The 20,505-nt window shown below is 37.6% G+C and overlaps 3 protein-coding genes across 6 annotated transcripts; 2 read left to right on the top strand and 1 right to left on the bottom strand.

Moving 5' to 3' along the window:
- The first annotated feature begins 3,843 nt into the window (after positions 1-3,843).
- LOC111335231 (cystatin-A) lies at positions 3,844-11,687 on the top strand. 3 transcript variants are annotated; one of them, XM_022941111.2, is made up of 4 exons: positions 3,844-3,984; positions 7,586-7,693; positions 10,091-10,192; positions 11,241-11,687. In XM_022941111.2, the coding sequence occupies exons 2-4, from the start codon at positions 7,622-7,624 to the stop codon at positions 11,385-11,387; spliced, it is 321 nt and encodes a 106-aa protein (XP_022796846.1). In that variant the 5' UTR covers positions 3,844-3,984; positions 7,586-7,621; the 3' UTR covers positions 11,388-11,687. The 3 variants fall into 3 exon arrangements, with proteins under 3 accessions (XP_022796846.1, XP_022796837.1, XP_088587424.1); XM_022941102.2 differs by having other exon boundaries at positions 3,845-3,984; positions 7,563-7,693; XM_088731298.1 differs by lacking the exon at positions 3,844-3,984 and adding an exon at positions 5,165-5,188 and having other exon boundaries at positions 7,563-7,693.
- On the bottom strand, positions 11,539-16,927 carry LOC111334361 (protein MIX23). 2 transcript variants are annotated; one of them, XR_015991061.1, is made up of 6 exons: positions 16,730-16,927; positions 15,464-15,589; positions 14,732-14,878; positions 13,330-13,389; positions 12,868-12,967; positions 11,539-12,155 (listed from the first exon to the last, which is right to left on the bottom strand). XR_015991061.1 is itself a non-coding variant. In XM_022940076.2 (5 exons), the coding sequence occupies exons 1-5, from the start codon at positions 16,787-16,789 to the stop codon at positions 12,926-12,928; spliced, it is 435 nt and encodes a 144-aa protein (XP_022795811.2). In that variant the 5' UTR covers positions 16,790-16,927; the 3' UTR covers positions 12,319-12,925. The 2 variants fall into 2 exon arrangements, 1 of the variants encoding a protein (XP_022795811.2); XM_022940076.2 differs by lacking the exon at positions 11,539-12,155 and having other exon boundaries at positions 12,319-12,967.
- A 177-nt stretch (positions 16,928-17,104) lies between these two features.
- LOC111334342 (uncharacterized) lies at positions 17,105-19,735 on the top strand. The gene has a single exon (XM_022940054.2). The coding sequence runs from the start codon at positions 17,105-17,107 to the stop codon at positions 19,202-19,204; it is 2,100 nt and encodes a 699-aa protein (XP_022795789.2). The 3' UTR covers positions 19,205-19,735.
- Positions 19,736-20,505: the final 770 nt, after the last annotated feature.

Here is a 20,505-nt window from a genome sequence, read left to right on the forward strand (position 1 = left end):
GGACACTTATGTGTTTTGGTAAAAATATATTGGGATTGATAAAAAATGGTAAAGTCTACTCTGAAGCATAGCGGTGGCCGACTCTGCTGGAGCCAGTCTTGGTTTCTGCAGCATGTAACTGAATGGGATACTAGTACATCACAGGTTTCCCTAACAGTTGTTGATTATCCTTCTGTATACTCCTGACTGGAAAGAAGCACTGTGAGCGTCAAGTATCTCACTCAAGGACACAGTGCCATGACCCAGCCTGGTGGCTTGAAAGTGAATCTCTCCACCTGGACTGATGAAGGGTTCAAAATAGTCAATGAATATCTTTTATCCTATCCAGTGAACCTAGTTTAGCAACCACTTAATCTCTGTGGTCAATGATGAAAGGCCTCCTTTACTGGAAATTGTTCCCACTGAGGAAAATCTGATCTAATGGACCTTGTGGAAAACATGTTTATGTTCTCCAGAAAAAGCTGATCAGGCTTTAACCCCAAGCAATTACTCTGAAGGAATCAACTGAAAGAAGAAATGGGACTTTTGCTTTTGTAGGATCAATTAGTGATTGGAAATTGTCCCTTAATTTGTAAGCATTTTTAGTGAGAAACGCAAAGTAATTCTGGTTAGGGTAGCTCAAGTGGTAGAGTGCTGCGATATGCAAGGTCAAGGGTTCAAGCCCTAGACTGGACCAACACTCAGGGTCTTAAAATAGCTGGGGACAAAAAAAACTATAGGTCGCACCTCCTACATCTCTGTACTGATTAACGGGGACATTAACGAACCTACACACTTATTGCAAAGAGTAGGGAATGTAGCTCCCAGTGTCTTAAGGGCACAGACTTAATTTAGAGCAGTGCACTGTTGTGTGTCCCACACCTTCATGGTTCTTGTGACCTTGTTTAAAAGCAATTAAGTAAATAAAGTATGTCTAGCACCCAACGCATGTTTTTTATAGAGCAGTTGATAGTAAAATTTAGCTAATATCTAAGACACAAGGGTTTGAACCCCATAAAGACCTGAGTTTTACCGACTTCTTAATTATTTCTCCAATTGAAATTTATGATGAGATGTTATGGGAGCACAGCTTGTTTACCTTTTGTGCCCACTGCTTTATTTCTAAGTCTTGTACACATAGAGCTTCAAGTTTCTTTTAAATTGACCAAGCTTCTGTGGGTTTACTCTGCAACTCAAAACAAAAGAGTAACATACTACCTGGTACCCAAACTGATCTGGAGATTCCACCGCATCAAGCAACTAAGAATATTGCTACTCCCCCTCCCCCCATACTTTCTCTAGAAGTTCAACCAGTAATCTTTGGTAAAAAAGGCTACATCTACATTCTAACCAAGTGGCCCTCAGGGCTCCTTATCTCATCCCAGTTTCTGCACCATGAAGTCAATAAAACTATTGCTTGGATGGGATGGTAGTCCATTATCAGCTACCCCCCTCTCCCCAGGCTTCCCTGACAGTTTGCACATACCAGTCTATACCCCCTGGATGGAGAGAGACAATGTCTAAGTAAAGTGTCTTGCTCAAAGATACAACACAATGTGCCAGCAAACTTATAAACCTAAACCTCCTAACTCCAAGTCCAGCATATTAATCACCATTAGGTCACAGCACTGTAGTAGTGTAAAAATCTTCTTGCCCAATTACCTAGCTGTTCTTCCAGCTCAATGAATGCATGTGTTTGCATCCTCTGGACAGTCTAGTTGAACCACCCAGTGTGCTGCAGGAATTTCTGCAGAATAGAAAATAACGGAGTGACCTTCATTACGGCAGACTTTTAAAGGATTGAATAACTATTTTATCCTAAAATACTCACCCAGATCCCTGAGTGCAATATATATCTGTAGCAAATAACACAGCCTCTGTCTTCCTACAGAATTCATTATAAATTGTTTTTGTTTTCTGTGGAGCCAGCAATGAGATTGCAGCACATAGACAATGAAAAGATTCATAATAAATTTTACCTGATTGAAGAAAGAGATGATAAAGAAGTTACGTGACAACTCTTAAAGTCAATTTTTGTGCAGTGCAAAACTAACTTTAACTTGAAGGAGACTACATGATCATTAAGACTTAAAGCAGCCAGGATGGCAACACTAAGGAAGACATTCATCAAAAAATGAATTTAAGTTTTTTGTTAGAATTTTGCAAATGTCTGGAGGTATTTACTGTCTCCCAGGGCACTACATCTCAACTTCAACATAATCTGTGTGAGCTGCATTGAGTTCCAAATGGAAAATTAAATAATTCACTGTCTGAGTTTCCATTTTAGAACAGGCAAATTTTGGTGATATGCATTGCTGTTTTGCAGAAGACAGCCAAGAAGTGTACAAAGTTTTAAAATGCACGTGCTGAGCTTTTTTTCTGCTCATTAGACCTTTTGTTTTGCCACCTCCTTGTTGCTGTCACTACTGTGATTTGCTTATTATAAGGTACCTGCTAGCTCAGTAGGTAAACAATAAAACAAAACCTGTAGCAGACAATAGTAAACTAAAAATAAACTTCCCGTCCAATTTCAGAAATAGTTTGGTCGTTCTCCCATTCTTTTTTTTGTGTTGTCACAAGCCAAAATTTATTTCTGGCAAGACCACCCATCTGGACAGCAATCAAAGGTGTAAATTTCACAGATTTGTCAAGCATACTGTGATTGCAATGATATACACCTGAGGCTCACGGTATTTGCTCTTGCTACAAGTTACAAGATGTATTCAGTCATTTCACAAAGTGTGGAAACTTTACCCGAAACTGTTTTCATACCAGTATGATCTGAGACCCTAATTCTCTTCAACCTTGGTTTGCATATCAAAAATTCACTGCTTTGTAAGAAAGAATTCTCAAAATATACACATTAATCAGGCAAAAATAATGCAAATCAATGTGTTTACTTAATTTCGCTTGTGTCAAAGCTTGCATTTGCATAATTCTGAAAATTGACCAGGAGATCCTTTGGACCATTAAAATACAGAGATATGAGCTCCATTGTGTGCTCCTCAAAACTGATAGTTACAACGGAAAAGAATGAGAAACACTAGGTGTAGTTGTCAGTCTTTCAAGGTAGTATGTAAGGAGAAACAAGTCACCCATTCAAAGATACTTAACCCTTGAAAACTCAAATCCCTGAAATTTTATCTCTCAAGTGGCCAAGATATCTATTACCAGTAGAACATAATAAGCCTTGATCCAAAGGGATTCTTAGTTCTTCTTAGTTGGCCCTGCTTAGAGGCCCTCTAAAAACATGTCGAAAACGAAGTTGATAACTTTATCATTCTAGCATGTCAAATGATCCATGCCCTCTAAAAAGCAATGTCCCCTTTGGGCATATCTTTATTGTGGCTCCGTGGCATCTGTTGAGGAGGGGGCCTTACCACTTCCTGTTTTGATGTTATGGCTGTCGTTTTGACTGCTTTTTCCATTTTATAGGCCAAAAGACTTTGGATTTCCCTTTGGGTGTTCATTGCAACTTGTGGAATGTCTGGTTTTCTCAAAAATACAAATGGGTTTTCACATTTGGTATTCAATGTTCTTTTCTGTTTTTTCTTATTTGGGTTCTGGCTTCTCTTTGGTCTAAGCAGCAATTATATGCCTCTATGATCTCAAATAGCGGTGAAACCTCTATGTGCTCCACTTGTCACCGCTCTATTGATTCGATTAGGGATTTGATACCTGGGATGTGAAAATTTTGTCGGTTTTAATGGTTTTGCACACAGTTTTCCATTTTGATAAAAAATATTTGCAGTTTTGAGGTTTTGGATGATTTTTTTCACAGTTTTGTGGTTTCTAGTAGACCCTAATAACCCCTGGTTGATTGGCATTCATTCACTCAAAGAAGCTTTAATTACAGTGGGTGCCCTTTGTAAATAAAGCCCTCTAGAAACGTGACAAAAACAAAGTTGTTTACTTTGTCGTTCAAAAGTGTCAAACGATATTTTTAGGTAGATAAATACAGATCTTAGTAATCTAGTACACATCTAGGGGTAACTCCTGAGAAAGGTAAGTTTACCCATTTTTCATCCAATTGTTATGAAAACCTAAATACTTTGTGACGGATTCGATTTTAGGGGGTCTTAGTGATACTGCCAAAAGGCGTGCCTTTCGTGGCCGCTTACAGCAATGATTTCAAACGCTCGATCGGAGGGTGAGGTTTGAACTAATGAAGAACCGACAAAAATACAAGTTTTCAAATGTAAAAATATAAAACTGAAAGGCCGCTAAAGCGAACGCGATGAACATAATAACTAGGAACTTACATTGTATCGGCGCTGTAGGCCGCGAAAAAAGGCAACTCTAAGCCAGATGTTCTCTCGGTGAAATCAACGATGAAACTAAAAAGCTACTAGAATATTAACAACATGTAAATTATAGCGAACGCGGGAAAGAAAAACAAAACGTATTCCCGAGGGAATGCTAATAAACTGAAATAAAATGCAAAGAATGCTAAATTCTACACTTAGTTTTCATTATCTCGAAAACTAAGACGGGTCTTACGTCTTACGTCTTAGTTTTCGAGGGTCTTAGTTTTTGTAACACCCCTTAGGTTTTGGCTGTTGTGTGTTAACACTACAAAAGACTAGTGAGAAAGTAGATGCCAGTTTTGAAAATTGACTAGGACATCCTTTTGTCGGTTCAAACTTTGTTTATTTACCTCTCACATTGAGGATTTTATGTTTTCCCAGAAATTTTGGACTTTGCTGTAGATTCTGATCTCCTTCCTTCAAAACATTTCAAAGCATTTGTGAGATCGTAGCTGAGAATGGATCTACTTGAAACACGCAATTAATCGTTAAATCTCCACGAGCCAACCATGATAACAAAAACTCACGTTTCTGTAGCGATCATTTAACTCTTTAATTTCTTGATCTACTTTCGTCCGTGATTCTTTACTTCGTTTCCGGCGATATTATTCAGACTTCTAACATTGTAACGTCCGCCATATCACTTCCCATCATAGCCTCCCAGTGGTTATCTCGCTCGGCTCGGCTCGGCTCGGCTCGGCTCGGCTCGGCTCGGCTCGGTTACAACTTATGTACGAAATCAGTCGTTTGCCAAACCTCAAGACCTTGGCGGTGTGCGTACTCTGATTGCATTGCATTGTGGTAGCGTTATTTTCAATATGGCGGTAAAAGCGGCGGAAATCGGCAGATTTTGACTGAACATTCCGTAAAAGTTAGGCCAATTATTTTTCCTTTTTCAATAGGTAAATATAATTTGATATATTTTGAATATGTAGAAGTATTTTTCGTACGTATTTGTCGCGTATTCTATCGTTCTCAAGAACAAACGCAAGCGCTGTTTTTAGCATGTAATTTGAAACCGGTTTTAGAGAAGGTCAGATTCGTTGTACGTCGTAGTTTGAAGCCTTTCAAAGATTTATATGGCCACTTTGATCCTTCTTCAACAGCTGTGACCAAACGCGCTCCAATAGTACAAATGTTTTATACATTTTAAATGATAGTGTTTGAGACCCTTTATGGAGCGAAAACGCCAATTGTTGCCTTTAGTGTGTTGCGTTACATAGCGTTACTACTGCAAGGACATTTATTTTATGTACTCAGTCGTGTTGTAAATCTATTTTCCTAAGTGAAGGAAAATTAACTAATCGCGAGTGTTGCATGGTAAATCTTCTGTTTTGATCATTGAATGAAGGACAGTTTAATAAGGGCAATGAAAAGAGTCACTTGATCACGTGACGTGAGGCTACACGCCGGAAAACCGGAAAGCTAAGGGCAGTCAACAGTTGAAAGGTGATGAGAGGCCATTCGCTAGTGCTTTTAAATCTTCTACCCTCAAAGTTTAGCTCTTTTTAGGATAACTCTTGATGACTTTACCGATGCAATGTGTTAATGAGGGTCAGTTTGGAGATGTCATTTCCCCATCCGTACGTTCTTGAGGTTTGGCAAAGCTGGATGAGATTGTGGTACAAAAAGAAATATTTTCTTGTGCGCGCGCGCTATTTTCTTTGTTTTAAAGTATATCTACTTCCCTACTGCAGAAATAAATCCAGAGATACGTTTCTCAAAACGCTCATCTTGGTTTCCTCTATTCTCGAAGGGTATTTTGAAACTCTACGTTTTTACTAAACGCGGAGTATGGGCGGCCGTCACCATAGTAGTCTCCCCGCAGCCGTGATGTTTCAGTCACACAACGCTCCCTCACGGTGTCTGTGAGGGAGCGTTGCGTGACCGAAACATCACTGCTGTGGGGAGACTATCACCATAGCGGAGCGAGACAAATTTGTTCTTAGGAGGCGTGGGGCTTCCTCTTTGACAAATCCCGTATTTACGCTTGAAATCCTCGAGGGAAAAAGTTCGTGTATTACTAGGTTTCTGTCTCTTTAATATGCGTTTGCATGTCAAGGGTCAATTCCCTGTTTTCACATTTGCTACCTCGGAATGAAACGAATTATTTTTGCAGTTTCAGGAGCCAGGACCATTTGGAACTAAGAACAGCTCCAGTTGACATGCAACAAGTTAGAAACGATAGACTTGAAGGTCGTTCCTCGCATGCCCAAACACTGACAAAATTGATTCGAAACATTCAGCTGCCAAAATTAACGCAGAAAAAGCAGAAGTTAATTGTTACGAATTAAATTTTGTTTGTTTCAGCATTTACCTTTAATTTTCAATGGTATTTTAACCTTTATTGCTTAAAATTAGATTCAAAGCAATATTTTTCATTAAGTGTTTGAAATGTCACAACTTGAGAGGAGGAGAGCTTAGTTATATACAACGCGCGCTCGAAAGTCGCCTCTGTCATACAATGTTTACATTAGAAATTACCTCAATATAAATTAGGGTAAAATGTAACTTTCAATTTCTTCATCACTGCGAGCGATGTAATAAGGCGTGTTTCTAACGACGAAAGTTGTAAAAAAAGACAACTTCAAAGCGCTCTGGTCGCTAATGTAAAGCAAACTGGATAAAATGGCAGTTATTTTCGAATTCCTGAGGAAAAAGTCTTCTGAGATAAACATTTTCTAGACCGTACTTTCCCTTTAAAGTTGTAGTAGTCAGGGAAGTAGTTTCTTTGGTGACACAGATCATTTAACATTGAAATTGCTCGTGGGCAACATCAAGCGAATCCTGTGTTCTGATTGGTTACCCAAGCGGGTAAGATGGGCCCACCTTCCCTCCTCGGGATTTCCCGCTTTGATTCGCGTATGAAAAAAATAATTAGAACTACGTTCGTAATTCTTGGACAATTTCGGCAATGAAAACGCAAAAAGCGGCAGAAAATAGTCAAAACAAAGAAAACAGGAACGACTCTCGCGAGTTTGTTATGCAACAAACACAGGTGGCTTTCTTTCCCGGCCCTCGAAGTAAAAAAGTCATTCTTAATTTTTTAATAAAGCGAAATATTTTTGCAATATAATAAATCCTTTATCAACCAAGCTTGTTCGGTCAAGATGGCTGGTTGTTAGAAATATTAGCCCAATTCAAATTTCACATTTTTATGAACTTCTACTTCGTATACGTCCACAAAAATGCCAAAAAAGAACTCGGCCATTATCCAGCCATCTTGACCTCAAGCTTGGTTAATAACTCATATTTATTGCAACATTTCTGTTTCAGCAAAGCTTTTTCGTGTTTTAAAGATCACCTGGATTTCTTGAAACTACTCTGGGTACAAAATGGCAGCTTTGGTTGGTGGATTTAGTAAGGAAATGAAGGCTACTGAAGAAGTGCAAAAGATTGTCGACGAGGTTTGTTTAGAACTCGTTAACTATTAGCAAGCGCGAGACATACAGCACAGGAGCACCAAGAGTACTGTGTGTGATTTTGGGTTCTAAAGATCATTAACGGAAATACCTAACAAATTAAGATCGAATTTTAAGCGTAAGGCCAAGCTCAGTCAGCCGATTTCAGAGTTTATCCAGTTGAATAGTAGCACAACAAGCGTTTGCAAAGAAAGTCGCCAAGAACGCGACAGAACACCTACGGAAAAAAGGTAACGAGACTTCACATGTTCTATTCCTCGCTTTTATTATGCTTTTTAACGTTTTTGACTTTTCCTTTTTTTAACGGCCCACGCCTACGCTTAGAATTAGATGTTAGGTATTCTCGTTAATGACCTTTAGACCCCAAAATCGCACACAGTATGCTTGGGTAGCCTGTGCATCCACACTAGCAAGGAGTATAGTGCTCGTTTCCTCTCGTTATTATGGCGAATCCAGATCTTGAGCTGGGGGGGGGGGGGGGAAGTTTTCTGTGGGTATATACGCCTGCCGGCTTTTCTTTCCTCTGCGTTTATTTTTACCCAAAAATAAGGGGGGTGGACTCCCTGGACCCCCCCTAGATCCAGCAACGATTAGTAATTTGGCTTGACTGTGTCTCGCCAAAATACAAAGCATGGCTAAACAATATTCGCTTGATATACAAATGTACCACTGAAGCATGCCAAAAAGTTAGGATTTGGAAAAGTAATAAAAGTTTAGCTGAAATTTCTATAAAAGAAGTTTAACAAAATTATATGCAACAGTGAAAAGTTAATCTTGACTAGATTTAATAAGTATGTCAACTTTGTTAGCCATCACAGCATCCTAACCATGTTGTTTTCCTTTTAAAATTCTCTGCCCCCTTCCCCTCTTTATTTAAAAAAAAAAAAACAATTTGGACTAAAATTTCCTGTGGACCCTCTTCTTTGGCAATTACGTTGAGGCTTATTTTTTAAGTCTGACCGTTAGTGCTCCATAGTAGGCAGGGCTGCAAATAACGGCCGGTCAACGGACAATGTCCGGTCAAAATTGGGTACTGACCGGACAAATCCTTGGATTGCCGGACATCTTGTCCGGTCCTTTACCGATTCGTTCAAAGAAATTTTAATTTTTAACTGTTTGATAATCACAAGAGACAACAGTAATGTTTCCGAAAGAAAAAAAAAAACGAATGTAAAAGTAGACAAATTAGTGGTCTAGAAATTCCCGGCAGTCGCAAATTTCCACGATGTCATCAAGTCCTGTCGCGACCGATGCGCAAATCATCGTGTATTCCGTTATTTTATTTGCTTTATTTAAGTGTTACCAGTTAGTAGAGGGTTTTACCGTTGGCTAGATACCATAATTTATTCTTAAATAAAGTGATTGTTTGATTGATTGAATGATCGGAAACTGAGCACCCTCATGAAGAATAATCTCGCTGCATCGAGAATACTCCGAGTAGCATTTATTGCAAAGTGCAAAAAGCGAGCAAAAGGCCCAAAACCTGTAGAAACCGACCACTCTTTCCCTCTAACAAAAATTCACAACTGTAACTTAAAAAAAAGGGCTCTGAGTTGTACTGAAAACAAAAAAAGTCAAGATATATAAAAAGAGAGTTTGTTTGGCTGCTTCTGTAGTAAAGAATAGTAAAATTATTAACTTGTAATTTTTATTGCTAGACCGACTTGGATTCAGTTGTTTTTTAGTTGTAAAAGGATTACTGTGCAATCTGGGTTCACTATGGCAAGAGTTCGGACTGTTAAAATTTGACCGGCCAAAAACGGGTAGTGTCCAAGCAAAAGCATGTTTGACCAGACAACGTGACCGGCGACTGCCCGTTAGTTATTTGCAGCCTTGGTAGGAGCTCAAAGTCCATGGCTTTTTCTAAAACAAGTAACTCACTATGCAGAAAATTATCTGGTTTGTCTCAGAATTTATACATTAGGAGATTATTTGAGAATTTCCTTGGCTGCAGATCACATGAACACAATTAAGGAGCATACTCTGGGAACTTAACCCAGAAACTACATGGTAAAAATCTTAAACCCACTTTGTGCACACCAATCTAAAAACAATGTATTTATTTTTTGCTTTAAAGGAGGAAAAAGTGCAGCCAACCAACGATTTCCCTTGCAAAAACCAAAAAGAAATCCAAAAAATGCCCAACTGCACAACAAAAATCTGAACCCCCCCCTTGGGTTTTTCCTCAGAGGCAATGCAGTCAGTTATTTTAGGTCTGAATTTTAATTGAAAATGATCACACTTTGTGCCATTTTGTCCTGACCAACCTTAATACACAAACTATGCACTTTGCTAGACGTGTCCTGGTATGGAGAAACAAAATTTGTTACCAAAAAAATTAATGAATACATTTTAGAAATCGCTGGTATTTATTTTGTTTAGGTGAGGAGCCAGGCCGAGGCAATGGCTGGTAAATCATTCAAGGAATTTAAAGCCATTTCTTATAGATCTCAAGTTGTACAGGGTATGAATTACTTAGTGAAGGTTTGTATTTGGTATTTGTAGAGATCTAATGCAATGTAAATGTTTTCTAGGCTTAAATTTTGTTGCAGAATAGGTCAGGATAATATTCTCCTCTCCCCTTTAGATTGTAGTTCACCACTTAATGTCATAGAGATGGCCAAGTGATATAAGGATGAGGGATAGGAGGTGGAGGCTGTTGTTAAGAGTGTAAAGAAGTGCTCCTTCTTAATCATCTTTTGAGACTTGGTGGTTTAACCGTTGGCACACTTAGAATAATTTAAAACAAGTTATTCCACAGACTTAATCTAAAAGGCTATTTAACTATTTAAAAGATATTCAAAATTTCCTCTCTCTTTGCTTAGCAATTAAATTCGTATACAATTTCTTTTAAAAGATTAAACATTTTCATTTTTATTTGCCTCAAAGTTTGTTCCAATTTCTAATAGTTTGTGTGCAAAAAGTCCGGCCTCCTCCTGTATTTTTCTTTTAAACAGGACAATGGAAATTTAAATTTGAAAAATGAGTAGATTGATTATGAATTCAGAATTTGTCTTTAATATAGAATTTATATAATCTGGAGTTGTACCCTCTAGTCTCTTAAAGGCTATAGAACATCCACTTTTACATGCCTTGATAAAAAATTAAATCCAGTTAATTTCATTAACCATAGTTAGTGTGCCTGTTGTTCTTTTAGCATCTAATATAATGCACGCAGCTGTCTTCTGCATCTGTAAGACTCTTTCTAGCAATTTCTTACTCCAAGATGACAAAATTGGACTGAGGTACAACATGACTAGCTCTATAACAGCAAGATAAAAAATTTACTTGTGCCTTCGCTTGAGATAAGGACTAATATGCCTCAAAAGTCCAAGTTGTTTTGACAGTTTCTTACATAAATCATCCATGTGTGCTTCAAAGCTAAGATCTTAATCAAAGATTAAACCAGAGACAAATGCTGTCATGCAGGCTAAGCTCAGCCAGGATTTGAAACTTTACCAGCTTATTGGTAATTTGAAGTAGTAACCTTGTATCACCTCCTTTTAAGGATAACTTCCGTTTTATTTCTCAGGTGCAAGTAGGTGACTCTTCTTATGTTCATTTGCGCATACACCAAAGTTTACCGCAGGATGGATCAAAAATTGAGTTAATAGCCATCAGAACTGGATTGTCGGAAGATGACAGCTTGGATGACTTTAAAGCTGATGGAAAAAATTAGTTTTTTGACCAATTAAAAATAATGGTAGTTTGGTTGGATAACTAGTCAATTCAGAATGTCTTTTTACAGCTTAAGAGGTCAAAAGAATTCATAACTGTTGGCACAAATTAGAAAGAAAAAATAATGATTAAGTTTTGTAACTTTTTTCAGTTTAAGTTAGCTTTTTGTAAGTGAACCCACTATCTGCAACTTACTTGTAAAACCACTACTTAACAAAAAAGGAAGGCCATGAACATTTAAAGAACTTTGCACAAACTCTCCTTTAGTAATACAATAAAAGCATCTCAACGCGGAGGAAAATGTGTGTTTTGATAACCAGATATATAGGTAAAGTCTTCTCTCACGCTTAGTGGCCCCCCCCCCCCTCTCCTGAGCTTCTCCTGGCTTCTGTAGCAAGTGATTGGATGGGATGCCACTCCATCAGGGTTGCTGTTATCATTATATACTCTTGTGTGGGGTGAGGGTTAGGGTTTGAACAAAAGCCAACCCTGCCTGAGAGCTTGAAGCTGAACTCCCAAACACAGAGTCTTGCTGGTTAAGGGTTAAAAACAGTCAATTTAACTCCTTTTTTTCCAATGCAATTTTGACCAAGGCTTAATTGAGATGATCTACAATTCAAGGCCTCCTTCATGGAACTTGTCTCTCAGAGAAAATCAAATCCCATGTAACTTGAGGAAAACATGTTTAAGTTCCTTGTTTCCCACTGCCCTTCTTGATGAGATAGGATTCCTACTCACAGTGATGCTTGATCGTGGGAGGAGAATCACTCTGCAATAACCAACATGTAACTATTGGCTGCCTTGTTTAACAAAGCCATTGACAAAAGCAGTAAACTAATGGAGGCATTTCATACTCAACAATGGTGAATCAGCCTGATTGAATTGAATGATTATTGATAATTTATACTACCAAAACAGCATACAAATGAAAGTAGTGCTGTACAAAATATTTATTTTTAATTGAATCAGTCATAACAATCAGTGCATATCAAAGAGCTATGGAGAGTGGCTTAGAAACAATTACAAGTAAGATACTCTCAATGCTAACTCTGGTGAGAAATACAGAGCATTACCAATCAAAAATAACATCTGTCTTTTTAATATTTACCAAAAAACAGAGGTTTCTATTGAGACCCATCAGTAGCGTATTATTTTAGCAGCTATTGTTTCCCCAAAATTCCCATGGTGTTTGTTGAAAAGGATGGTATAGTTTTCATGCAGTAACTCACTTCCTGGTTTAGAATTCTACTGACAATCAACCCTAATAAGAAAAGGTAAATATTGCTCCTCAAACAAAAGAAAATTAAAAAAAAGAAAAATGCTGGCCCTGCCATTTGTTGAAGAATGATGAAGAAAAAAGATAGACCACTGTGGTGCTTTGCTGTCTGTGTGGTCCAATAGAGTCAAGAAACCTAATTGGTCCCTCTACCTAAACTGCAATCTTGCTGAGTATCAGAAACACCCATCAAATCAATACATACATGGGATAACATTTGAGTTAAAATGACTTGAATTAATCCTAACTGGATGTTGCAGATGTCATTGTGGTTTGAAATACTTCCAGCACCGTCCACTGAAAGCCTAAAATGCAAAGAAAGAGTAGATATTTATAGGTCACAAACTAAAAGTCAGAGAGAGGAAAACAGTTCAAAGATTTAATCAATATATTAATAATTAAAAGTACCGTGGTTTAGGGTGAGGTGATAGTAAAAACTTTTCATAGTACAAATAGACGCATAAGAAACTGCAATGTCTTTATTGTCATGACAGCAGTGAAACTTCGCTTGTCACACCTTTTCAAAAATTCCATAACTTTTTTTTTTTTTTTGTTCTTCCTTCCATATCTAAATATTTTTACTGTCATCACTACTTGCTTCCATGCATAAAGGCTCTAAATTTAGGACTGAACAAGAGGCACAAAGGATATCACAATATCAACCTACCTTGAGGGTCCGGTTTTGTAAAACTTCTTCCACACTAAGTTCAGTTTGCATTAACCTAAGCTGTAAATGAAAAGAAAAATCCAGACAAGCTGATTTCGTTAGTGATCCTCCCCACTATTTGCCATACAATTCTTATGATGTTAGTTGGAGAATTTAGTATCATAATCAATTAAAAATCCCTTAATTGTATAGGTAATCACATGCTTTCAAGTGCAATTTAGAATAAATAAGCACGAGTTAATATCTTCAAAGACTAACAAAATTGCATGAGCCCATCGGGCAAGTGCAATTTGTGGTCTTTGAAAAAATTTACAAGTGCTTATTTATTCCAAATTGCATGAGAAAATCATGTGATTATGTATTAATAATATACAAGAAAAAATACGAGGAAGCTTCTCATAAATATGCAAAAGAAAAGCGTGTGCATCATGTGCAAAAATAATTTATTCAAACCCTGCAAGTGACATTGACCTTGACATTGACCAATCATTCTGACCAATCAGAATGTCCAGTTAGTTACTTTCTTTGCGCTGAATTAACCCTCTTCTGCACTGAATTACCTCTCTTCTGCACTGAATTACCCGAAAACCGCATTTATCTTAACCAACCAGAACGGAGTAATTTTTTTCATGTATATTATTAGGTTTGATATTGTTTTTTAATTCTCATCACTTGTCTGCTTGATATTGTATTGTTATTGTAAGGAGAAACTCTGGCTTGGTCATTCATTGGAGTTAAAGGGTTAATGACAGGAAAAACTGGAATATACTGACCAACTGTCCAGTTTCGCCCATCACTCTTGCATACATAGAGTATGTTCACTCACATAGTACAGAACTCATCCAAATTAATTAGAAAAAAAGTAGAATGTCGACACAAGAATAGAATGAAAATTGAACAGGAATGGCTTGTATACTTCAAGTAACAGGCTTTTTGCCAGATGGGCATCCATGCGGACCCCCACATTTTGAGGGAAATCCTCTTTTTTCTTTCATCTTGACATTGATCTGCTCCCTTTTAGCATAGCTAAATTTGGATAGCTTCACAAAAAATAATCACTATCTTTTTTCTTCCCTGTTGGATCATTTTGAGAAATTATTTTGCAGTCTTTTTCATTAGAGATGAGTGAAGATGGGACAGTAGTAAGAGTGCTCACTTCCTTGTGGCTCTTCTTGTCCACCATTCCCAGGTCAAATTGGAAGGTTGAACGATGAGGTTTTTGTGCAGGGAGGCAAACTGGAGGACCCAGAGAAACTACCCTCTGGGCAAGGACAAGAACCAACAACAAACTCAACCTATATGTGAAGCCAGATTTGGGAATTGAACCTGGACCACCGTGTTAGTAGAATGCCCACTGCTAAATTCCCATTATTAAATTCCCATTATTTCACATTACTGTTACCTTTGTTTGTTCTTTTTTAAGATTTCTCATGATTTGACCATTCTCAGGGTTCTTTTCTGTTTCCTCTCTGAGTTGTTTGGTGTTTTCAGAAACTACTGTGATACATTTCTTAATGGCTTGATCTCTTGTCATGTAGCCTGACATCAACTGCATATTGAAAAAGACATTGAAATAAAGAAAAATAATTCGAAGTAAGTCACTCAAAGAATATGCATAAGGTAATCATTACTATTTAATGAATTCCTGATAGCATCATCACTTGGCATTATATTATTTGGGAACACAAGCATATGCAAGGCTGTGCTCTAAGGAAAACTGAATGGAGCCAGTGCTCTGAAACTGTGAAATCCAAGGTGCTCAGCATAGGCTTAATATGAAAAAACTAAAATTCTTGAGTTCCCCAAGAGCAAGAGTAAGGCACCAGGGGCCACCAGGCACTGCTAGACCACAGCCTTTGTATGCAAGGTTATTCTCCATCTCTACACAAAATAAGTCCCTCACGACATTAAAATATTCTACTGAGAATTCTGGGTAGCAGGCAGACAAGTCTCCCATCTTTGATGCCTACTGAACAAAATATATTTAACCACCTTGTTATTACAAAGACTGAGTGAACCTTGACTTACTCTTATAAGCTTAGCAAACTGACTGATCCAAATACTAAAGCCAGTTTTTTTTTTTTTAATGAGGCGGTGGTTGTAGCAGTACAGTTTGATATTGTTTCTCATTTACCTCGTTATAGAGTTCTTGACATTTTTGTTCAGCATTGATTTCACCAACAAAGGAATCTGTTGGAATACTTGTGTTCAACTTATAAATGATTGCATCATCAACAAGTCTTAGGACCTTCAATGCTTCCTGCAACAAGACCAGATAATAAAGAAATGTCTTTTTATTTCGGTTTTTTTTTTTTTTTTTAATGGAAGATGCATGAGCCTCGCGGTCAACACAACATGCTCCGGATAAAAGTTCTTACTCTGAGCTCTGGCCAAGTAATTAACCCTTTACACCCTAACATTGTTATGCATATTCTCTATACTGTTCTCTGTATATTTCCTTTGGAGCTGGCAAGGAGAATTTGTTTAACAATCAAGAGCTTCTTTAGTTTGTCATCAGTTCCTTCATTCTCATGACCTTAAAATATGATCTAGGGTTAAAATTGCATTTGTAGGGAAGACACTTCTCTTCTCTAACTTCTCTTCTTCCCTGAGGAGTACAAAATGCTAAAAGGTTAGCATTATATCAAGGGAAAGAAGCAATTCTCTTGGTCACCTGGGGCTACAGTAAGAGGTAATAAGTTCATTTCCCATATAGTGAATGATGCATTCTGGTTCCTTACCTTAAGAGCTTTTTCATATTTAGTGCCAAAATGTTGTATTGTTTAACATTTCCACTGAGGATAGCGTTTAGAAGTAACAGATTCAGTCTGAATTTTTGGTTACATTTTGCCAGGCAAAAGAGAAATTTCCCCAAGACAATGATTCCCACAGTTTCTCTTAGGGTTTCTCTGGCAAATGTACTGGTGATAATGGATGACCAAGTGGTAAGTTTTCTTGAAAATGGTAAATCTGCAATAGGATAGGTTTGATTGGGTCTCTTCAAGCTATAGGGCTAACAGAAAAATACAGGTCTCTTTTATTGTAAGGATAGCCCAATCCTATGGGCACACACCCTCTTAACACCCTCTGACAACCCCCCCTCCCCAAGAAAAAAATATGTACTCATAAACTGTATTCAGCAGAAGTCCCTTGAAGTTTCCAGTTGTTTGACTTAACACTTAAATTTTTATCAGATGGTACTAATTACACAGAATGACTGTAAAATGTTACATCCTTCCTAATAAGTAACTTCTGCAAGTAGATGACGAAATCAAGTTCTGGCCTATATTGGATTATGCTGCCTGGCAATGCAACTGTAGTGCAGTTTTTCAAACATTAGCACTAAAACACAAACGATATTTCAGCCGATGTATTCAAACATTACGGTAAAGCCAGATACCTTGAATTCCCCAAAATCTTCGCATGACATTCGACTCAGCTCTTTTCCACCGGTGGCCATTTTAATACACACGTGCAAAGTAGATGTTCTGCTGGTTGTTAAATGAACATGGTACTAGTCCGCTGACCAGGTAATGTCCCAAGAAAGTTACGTCATAAAGTTTTAACCACCTGCCGGTGTTCGAAAATGACTTTCCGAAGTTTAATGATTAATAGACGAACGCCAAAAATCTCGAAATAATGGCGTAATGTTTGTTTTTCAGACTGGTTTTTGATCATTGCTCTCTGCTATCAAGAGGACAATTTTGAAAACTTACCATTGGATTTTGATGCGTTGAGCTCAGGGTCCAAAAGATTTTGATGGAATCATTAACTGATGGCGTCCGTTGTGTTCCGGCTTTGCGACAAAGCGCCGGATATTCTCAGAGAAGTATGTCTAGAACGTGGATGGGAAGAATACGACGAAAGTAGAGATGAATCGAATGGCGAGTGGAATCTATGGTGGAAAACTCAGGGCTTTACTTCAGGTGAATTCGAACACTGTCGTCCATGGCAACGCCTGAACCACTTTCCCAAATCGACAAATATCACCAAAAAAGATGGTTTAGCCAGAAATCTTAGGCGAATGAGAACTTCATATGGAGGCTCCATGTTTGAGTTTTTTCCACAAACATTTATCCTTCCTAGTGAGTTTAAGAAGTTTGTCGCAGAATTTTTTAAACAAGATAGTGGCCAGAGATCCAAATACTGGATCTGCAAGCCGACTGAGCAGTCTTGTGGAAGAGGAATTTTTATTTTCCAAGATTTACATGATCTCACTTACGACTGTGCTGTTGTTGTGCAAAAATACATAATCAAACCATTTCTTATCTCGGGTTACAAGTTTGATTTGCGTTTGTATGCCATAGTCACATCGTATCATCCTCTCCTTCTCTACATCTATCACGAGGGTCTTGTGCGGTTTAGCACAGAAAGATTTGATTTGTCCTCACTTGACAACCGTTTTTCACATCTTACCAACACTAGTATTAACAAAACTGGACCACAGTATTCAGCAGAAAAAGAAAGCATTGGAACTGGTTGTAAATGGACACTGAGTAAACTACGTCATTTCTTTCACAAACATAACATTGACGATCGCCTTTTGTGGCACCGCATTACATCCATCATAATCATCACACTGCTTTCACAAATGCAAGACATACCCAGTAATAGTTCAAACTGTTTTGAACTATTTGGCTTTGACATTCTTATTGATGAAAAATTGAAGCCATGGTTATTAGAAGTGAATTTCTCACCAGCACTGGGTAATGATTGCAGTCAAGATGAGATAGTGAAGAAACCATTGTTGAATGATATTTTGGAGAGCCTAAACTTTACTGAGCTGGACATCAAGAGAGGGGAAAGAGAAAGAGGAAGTAATTCAACCAAGAAAAAGGGGTTGAAAGGAAGCATTGCAAAAAGTGGCTCAGCAAGAAATGGTAAAAGCGTGTCCTTAAAATCCAAAATTGGCTTCAATCTCTCTTCACTAGAAGCAGAATCCAGATTTAAGCAACATGGTGACTTTGTCAAGGGACCGGTTTTAGACGGCAAGAAGCAGTATGCTCATATGGGTCCTCAAAATCAAAAGCGAAGCTATCTACAAAGACAGAAAGGTGACATGACTCTGGCTGTTTTCAGTGAAAATGACAATAAAGCAACAAATTGCAACCATAGTGGCAAACTGCCATCTTCAAAGAACAGTTTTTGTAGTTATGGAAGACTAAGCACTTCAGAGGATTTTGTCAAAGCTGGAAAAATCAACTGCAATGAACCTGGTCAAGATGAAATGAACAAAAACAAGTTGGCATCATGTGATGATATAGGTTTTCAGAGTAATCCTGATTTTGCCACATTTGCAGAGAAAAATCTTTCACTTTCAACAGATCCAAAAAAAGAAGTTGAGAAAAGTTGCACAGTACGGGAACCGTTATTGTCTTCACCAACAATAAGAGGTCAAAGTGACGGTCAGACATCTCTGCATTTATCCCAATCTGCAAACACATGCAAGCAGCTGCCACCTCACCTGCGCTTTTGTCGCTCTAATTCAGAAGCATCATCGCTGAAATCTCTTCATTTAGTTGATAAGGGCAGTTTGTCTAACGGAAGTCCAAAAACCTTGCACCACATTCCCTCCAAGTACTCAAGGTGCCCTCCAGGGAGAACTCCTAGAAACAAAGCAACTTCGGACATTGTGAAACTTCAGCCTAAAATTGGTAATTGCATTCTTGCCTTTCCTTTCAATGAAGTGACACATAAGGCCAGTAAAGGGAAGCTTGAGCAGAAGATAGTTGTTGAAGAAATCAAGAAAATGTTGAAAGCAATAAGTAATGACATAAAAACAACACCACTACAAACCAATGAGGAATCACTGGATTTACAAAAACCATTTTGGGGGTATAGGTTAAAATTCAACACCTTTTACAGCTCCTTATAACTAGATGTTCAGTGAAGAAGTCTTTTTTTTTTTCTCTAATTGCATGATCTTGAAGAGTGTTGGTGTTAAAGCTATAATATATTTTTTTTTTAATTAAGGATAATAATTTATGCTGGTGTGGGGTTTAAAATGCAACAATAGTTATTGTGATGTCAATAGTTTGAATTGATGTGTGGGGAAAAAAGATGTAGATGTAATTAAACTGCATCCTTTAATAAGAAGGAAAGGTGATAGAGAAAAAGGTTTAATTTCAAAATAATTGAGTGAAAGTGTATTATTTAAATCATTTGGAGAGTTTTATATATTTTCAGTTAATAAACGAGTGCTTTGAATTAATAACTTAGGTTAGGTTACTTGGAATCACTCACCAAAATATATGTTGTGTGTACATGAAAAATCAATATCTTTAATTAGTAAGAATAGTTTTCCTTTTTTCCCCAAAAGGAGAAACAGATAGAACATGAAACAATAAAAATGTGCAGCTATAAACTTCAACATTCATGTGAATTTCAAAAAAGTATTCCTAGTGAAGTGTTGCACACTGTATTTACTTTGCATATCACCTCCTTTGTAAATCTGCCATTGTACAACTTTATGACTTTTGTATTAGGTAATTGATCAAACTTTTCACTTCCATTAGTAACTAAGAGATAATTTCTCCTAACATTATCAATACACTATCGAACAGAGAGGTGTTTAGTGTAAAGAAAATATCAATTAGGACATACTATTTGATTTAAAACAAAATTCTCAGAACTGACATGTTAAGAAATGTATGAAGGCAGAGAGGAGAATTCCTCTGGAGATCTTGGGAGTGAAAGGGTTAAATCCTGCGCACTAGTGAATTTGGCTGATTCACATAAGTGAGAATCCGCACTAATGATTTTGGCTAATTCACATAAGTGAGAATCGGCACTAGTGATTTTGGCTAATTCACATAAGTGAGAATCCGCACTAGTGATTTTGGCTGATTCATGTAAGTGAGAATCAGCACTAGTGATTTTGGCTAATTCACATAAGTGAGAATCCGCACTAGTGATTTTGGCTGATTCATGTAAGTGAGAATCAGCACTAGTGATTTTGGCTGATTCACATAAGTGAGAATCAGCACTAGTGATTTTGGCTAATTCACATAAGTGAGAATCAGCACTAGTGATTTTGGCTAATTCACATAAGTGAGAATCAGCACTAGTGATTTTGGCTAATTCACATAAGTGAGAATCAGCACTAGTGATTTTGGCTAATTCACATAAGTGAGAATCTGACAATGAAAAAACTTGTCTCATGCATGTCTGCTCTTT

This window comes from Stylophora pistillata, chromosome 8 (assembly GCF_964205215.1).
Source record: "Stylophora pistillata chromosome 8, jaStyPist1.2, whole genome shotgun sequence".
In the NCBI taxonomy this organism is placed as follows: Eukaryota; Metazoa; Cnidaria; class Anthozoa; order Scleractinia; family Pocilloporidae; genus Stylophora; species Stylophora pistillata.

Excerpts from the sequence above, each read along its gene's own strand:
- LOC111335231 (XM_022941111.2), top strand. The coding sequence starts at position 7,622 with ATGGCAGCTTTGGTTGGTGGATTTAGTAAGGAAATGAAGGCTACTGAA. Across the intron at positions 7,694-10,090 it reads TGCAAAAGATTGTCGACGAG|GTGAGGAGCCAGGCCGAGGC; the intron begins GTTTGTTTAGAA and ends TATTTTGTTTAG. Across the intron at positions 10,193-11,240 it reads GTATGAATTACTTAGTGAAG|GTGCAAGTAGGTGACTCTTC; the intron begins GTTTGTATTTGG and ends TTTATTTCTCAG.
- LOC111334361 (XM_022940076.2), bottom strand. The coding sequence starts at position 16,789 with ATGGCCACCGGTGGAAAAGAGCTGAGTCGAATGTCATGCGAAGATTTT. Across the intron at positions 14,879-15,463 it reads GTCAAGAACTCTATAACGAG|TTGATGTCAGGCTACATGAC; the intron begins GTAAATGAGAAA and ends TTCAATATGCAG. Across the intron at positions 12,968-13,329 it reads TACAAAACCGGACCCTCAAG|GCTTTCAGTGGACGGTGCTG; the intron begins GTAGGTTGATAT and ends TTTGCATTTTAG.
- LOC111334342 (XM_022940054.2), top strand. The coding sequence starts at position 17,105 with ATGGCGTCCGTTGTGTTCCGGCTTTGCGACAAAGCGCCGGATATTCTC.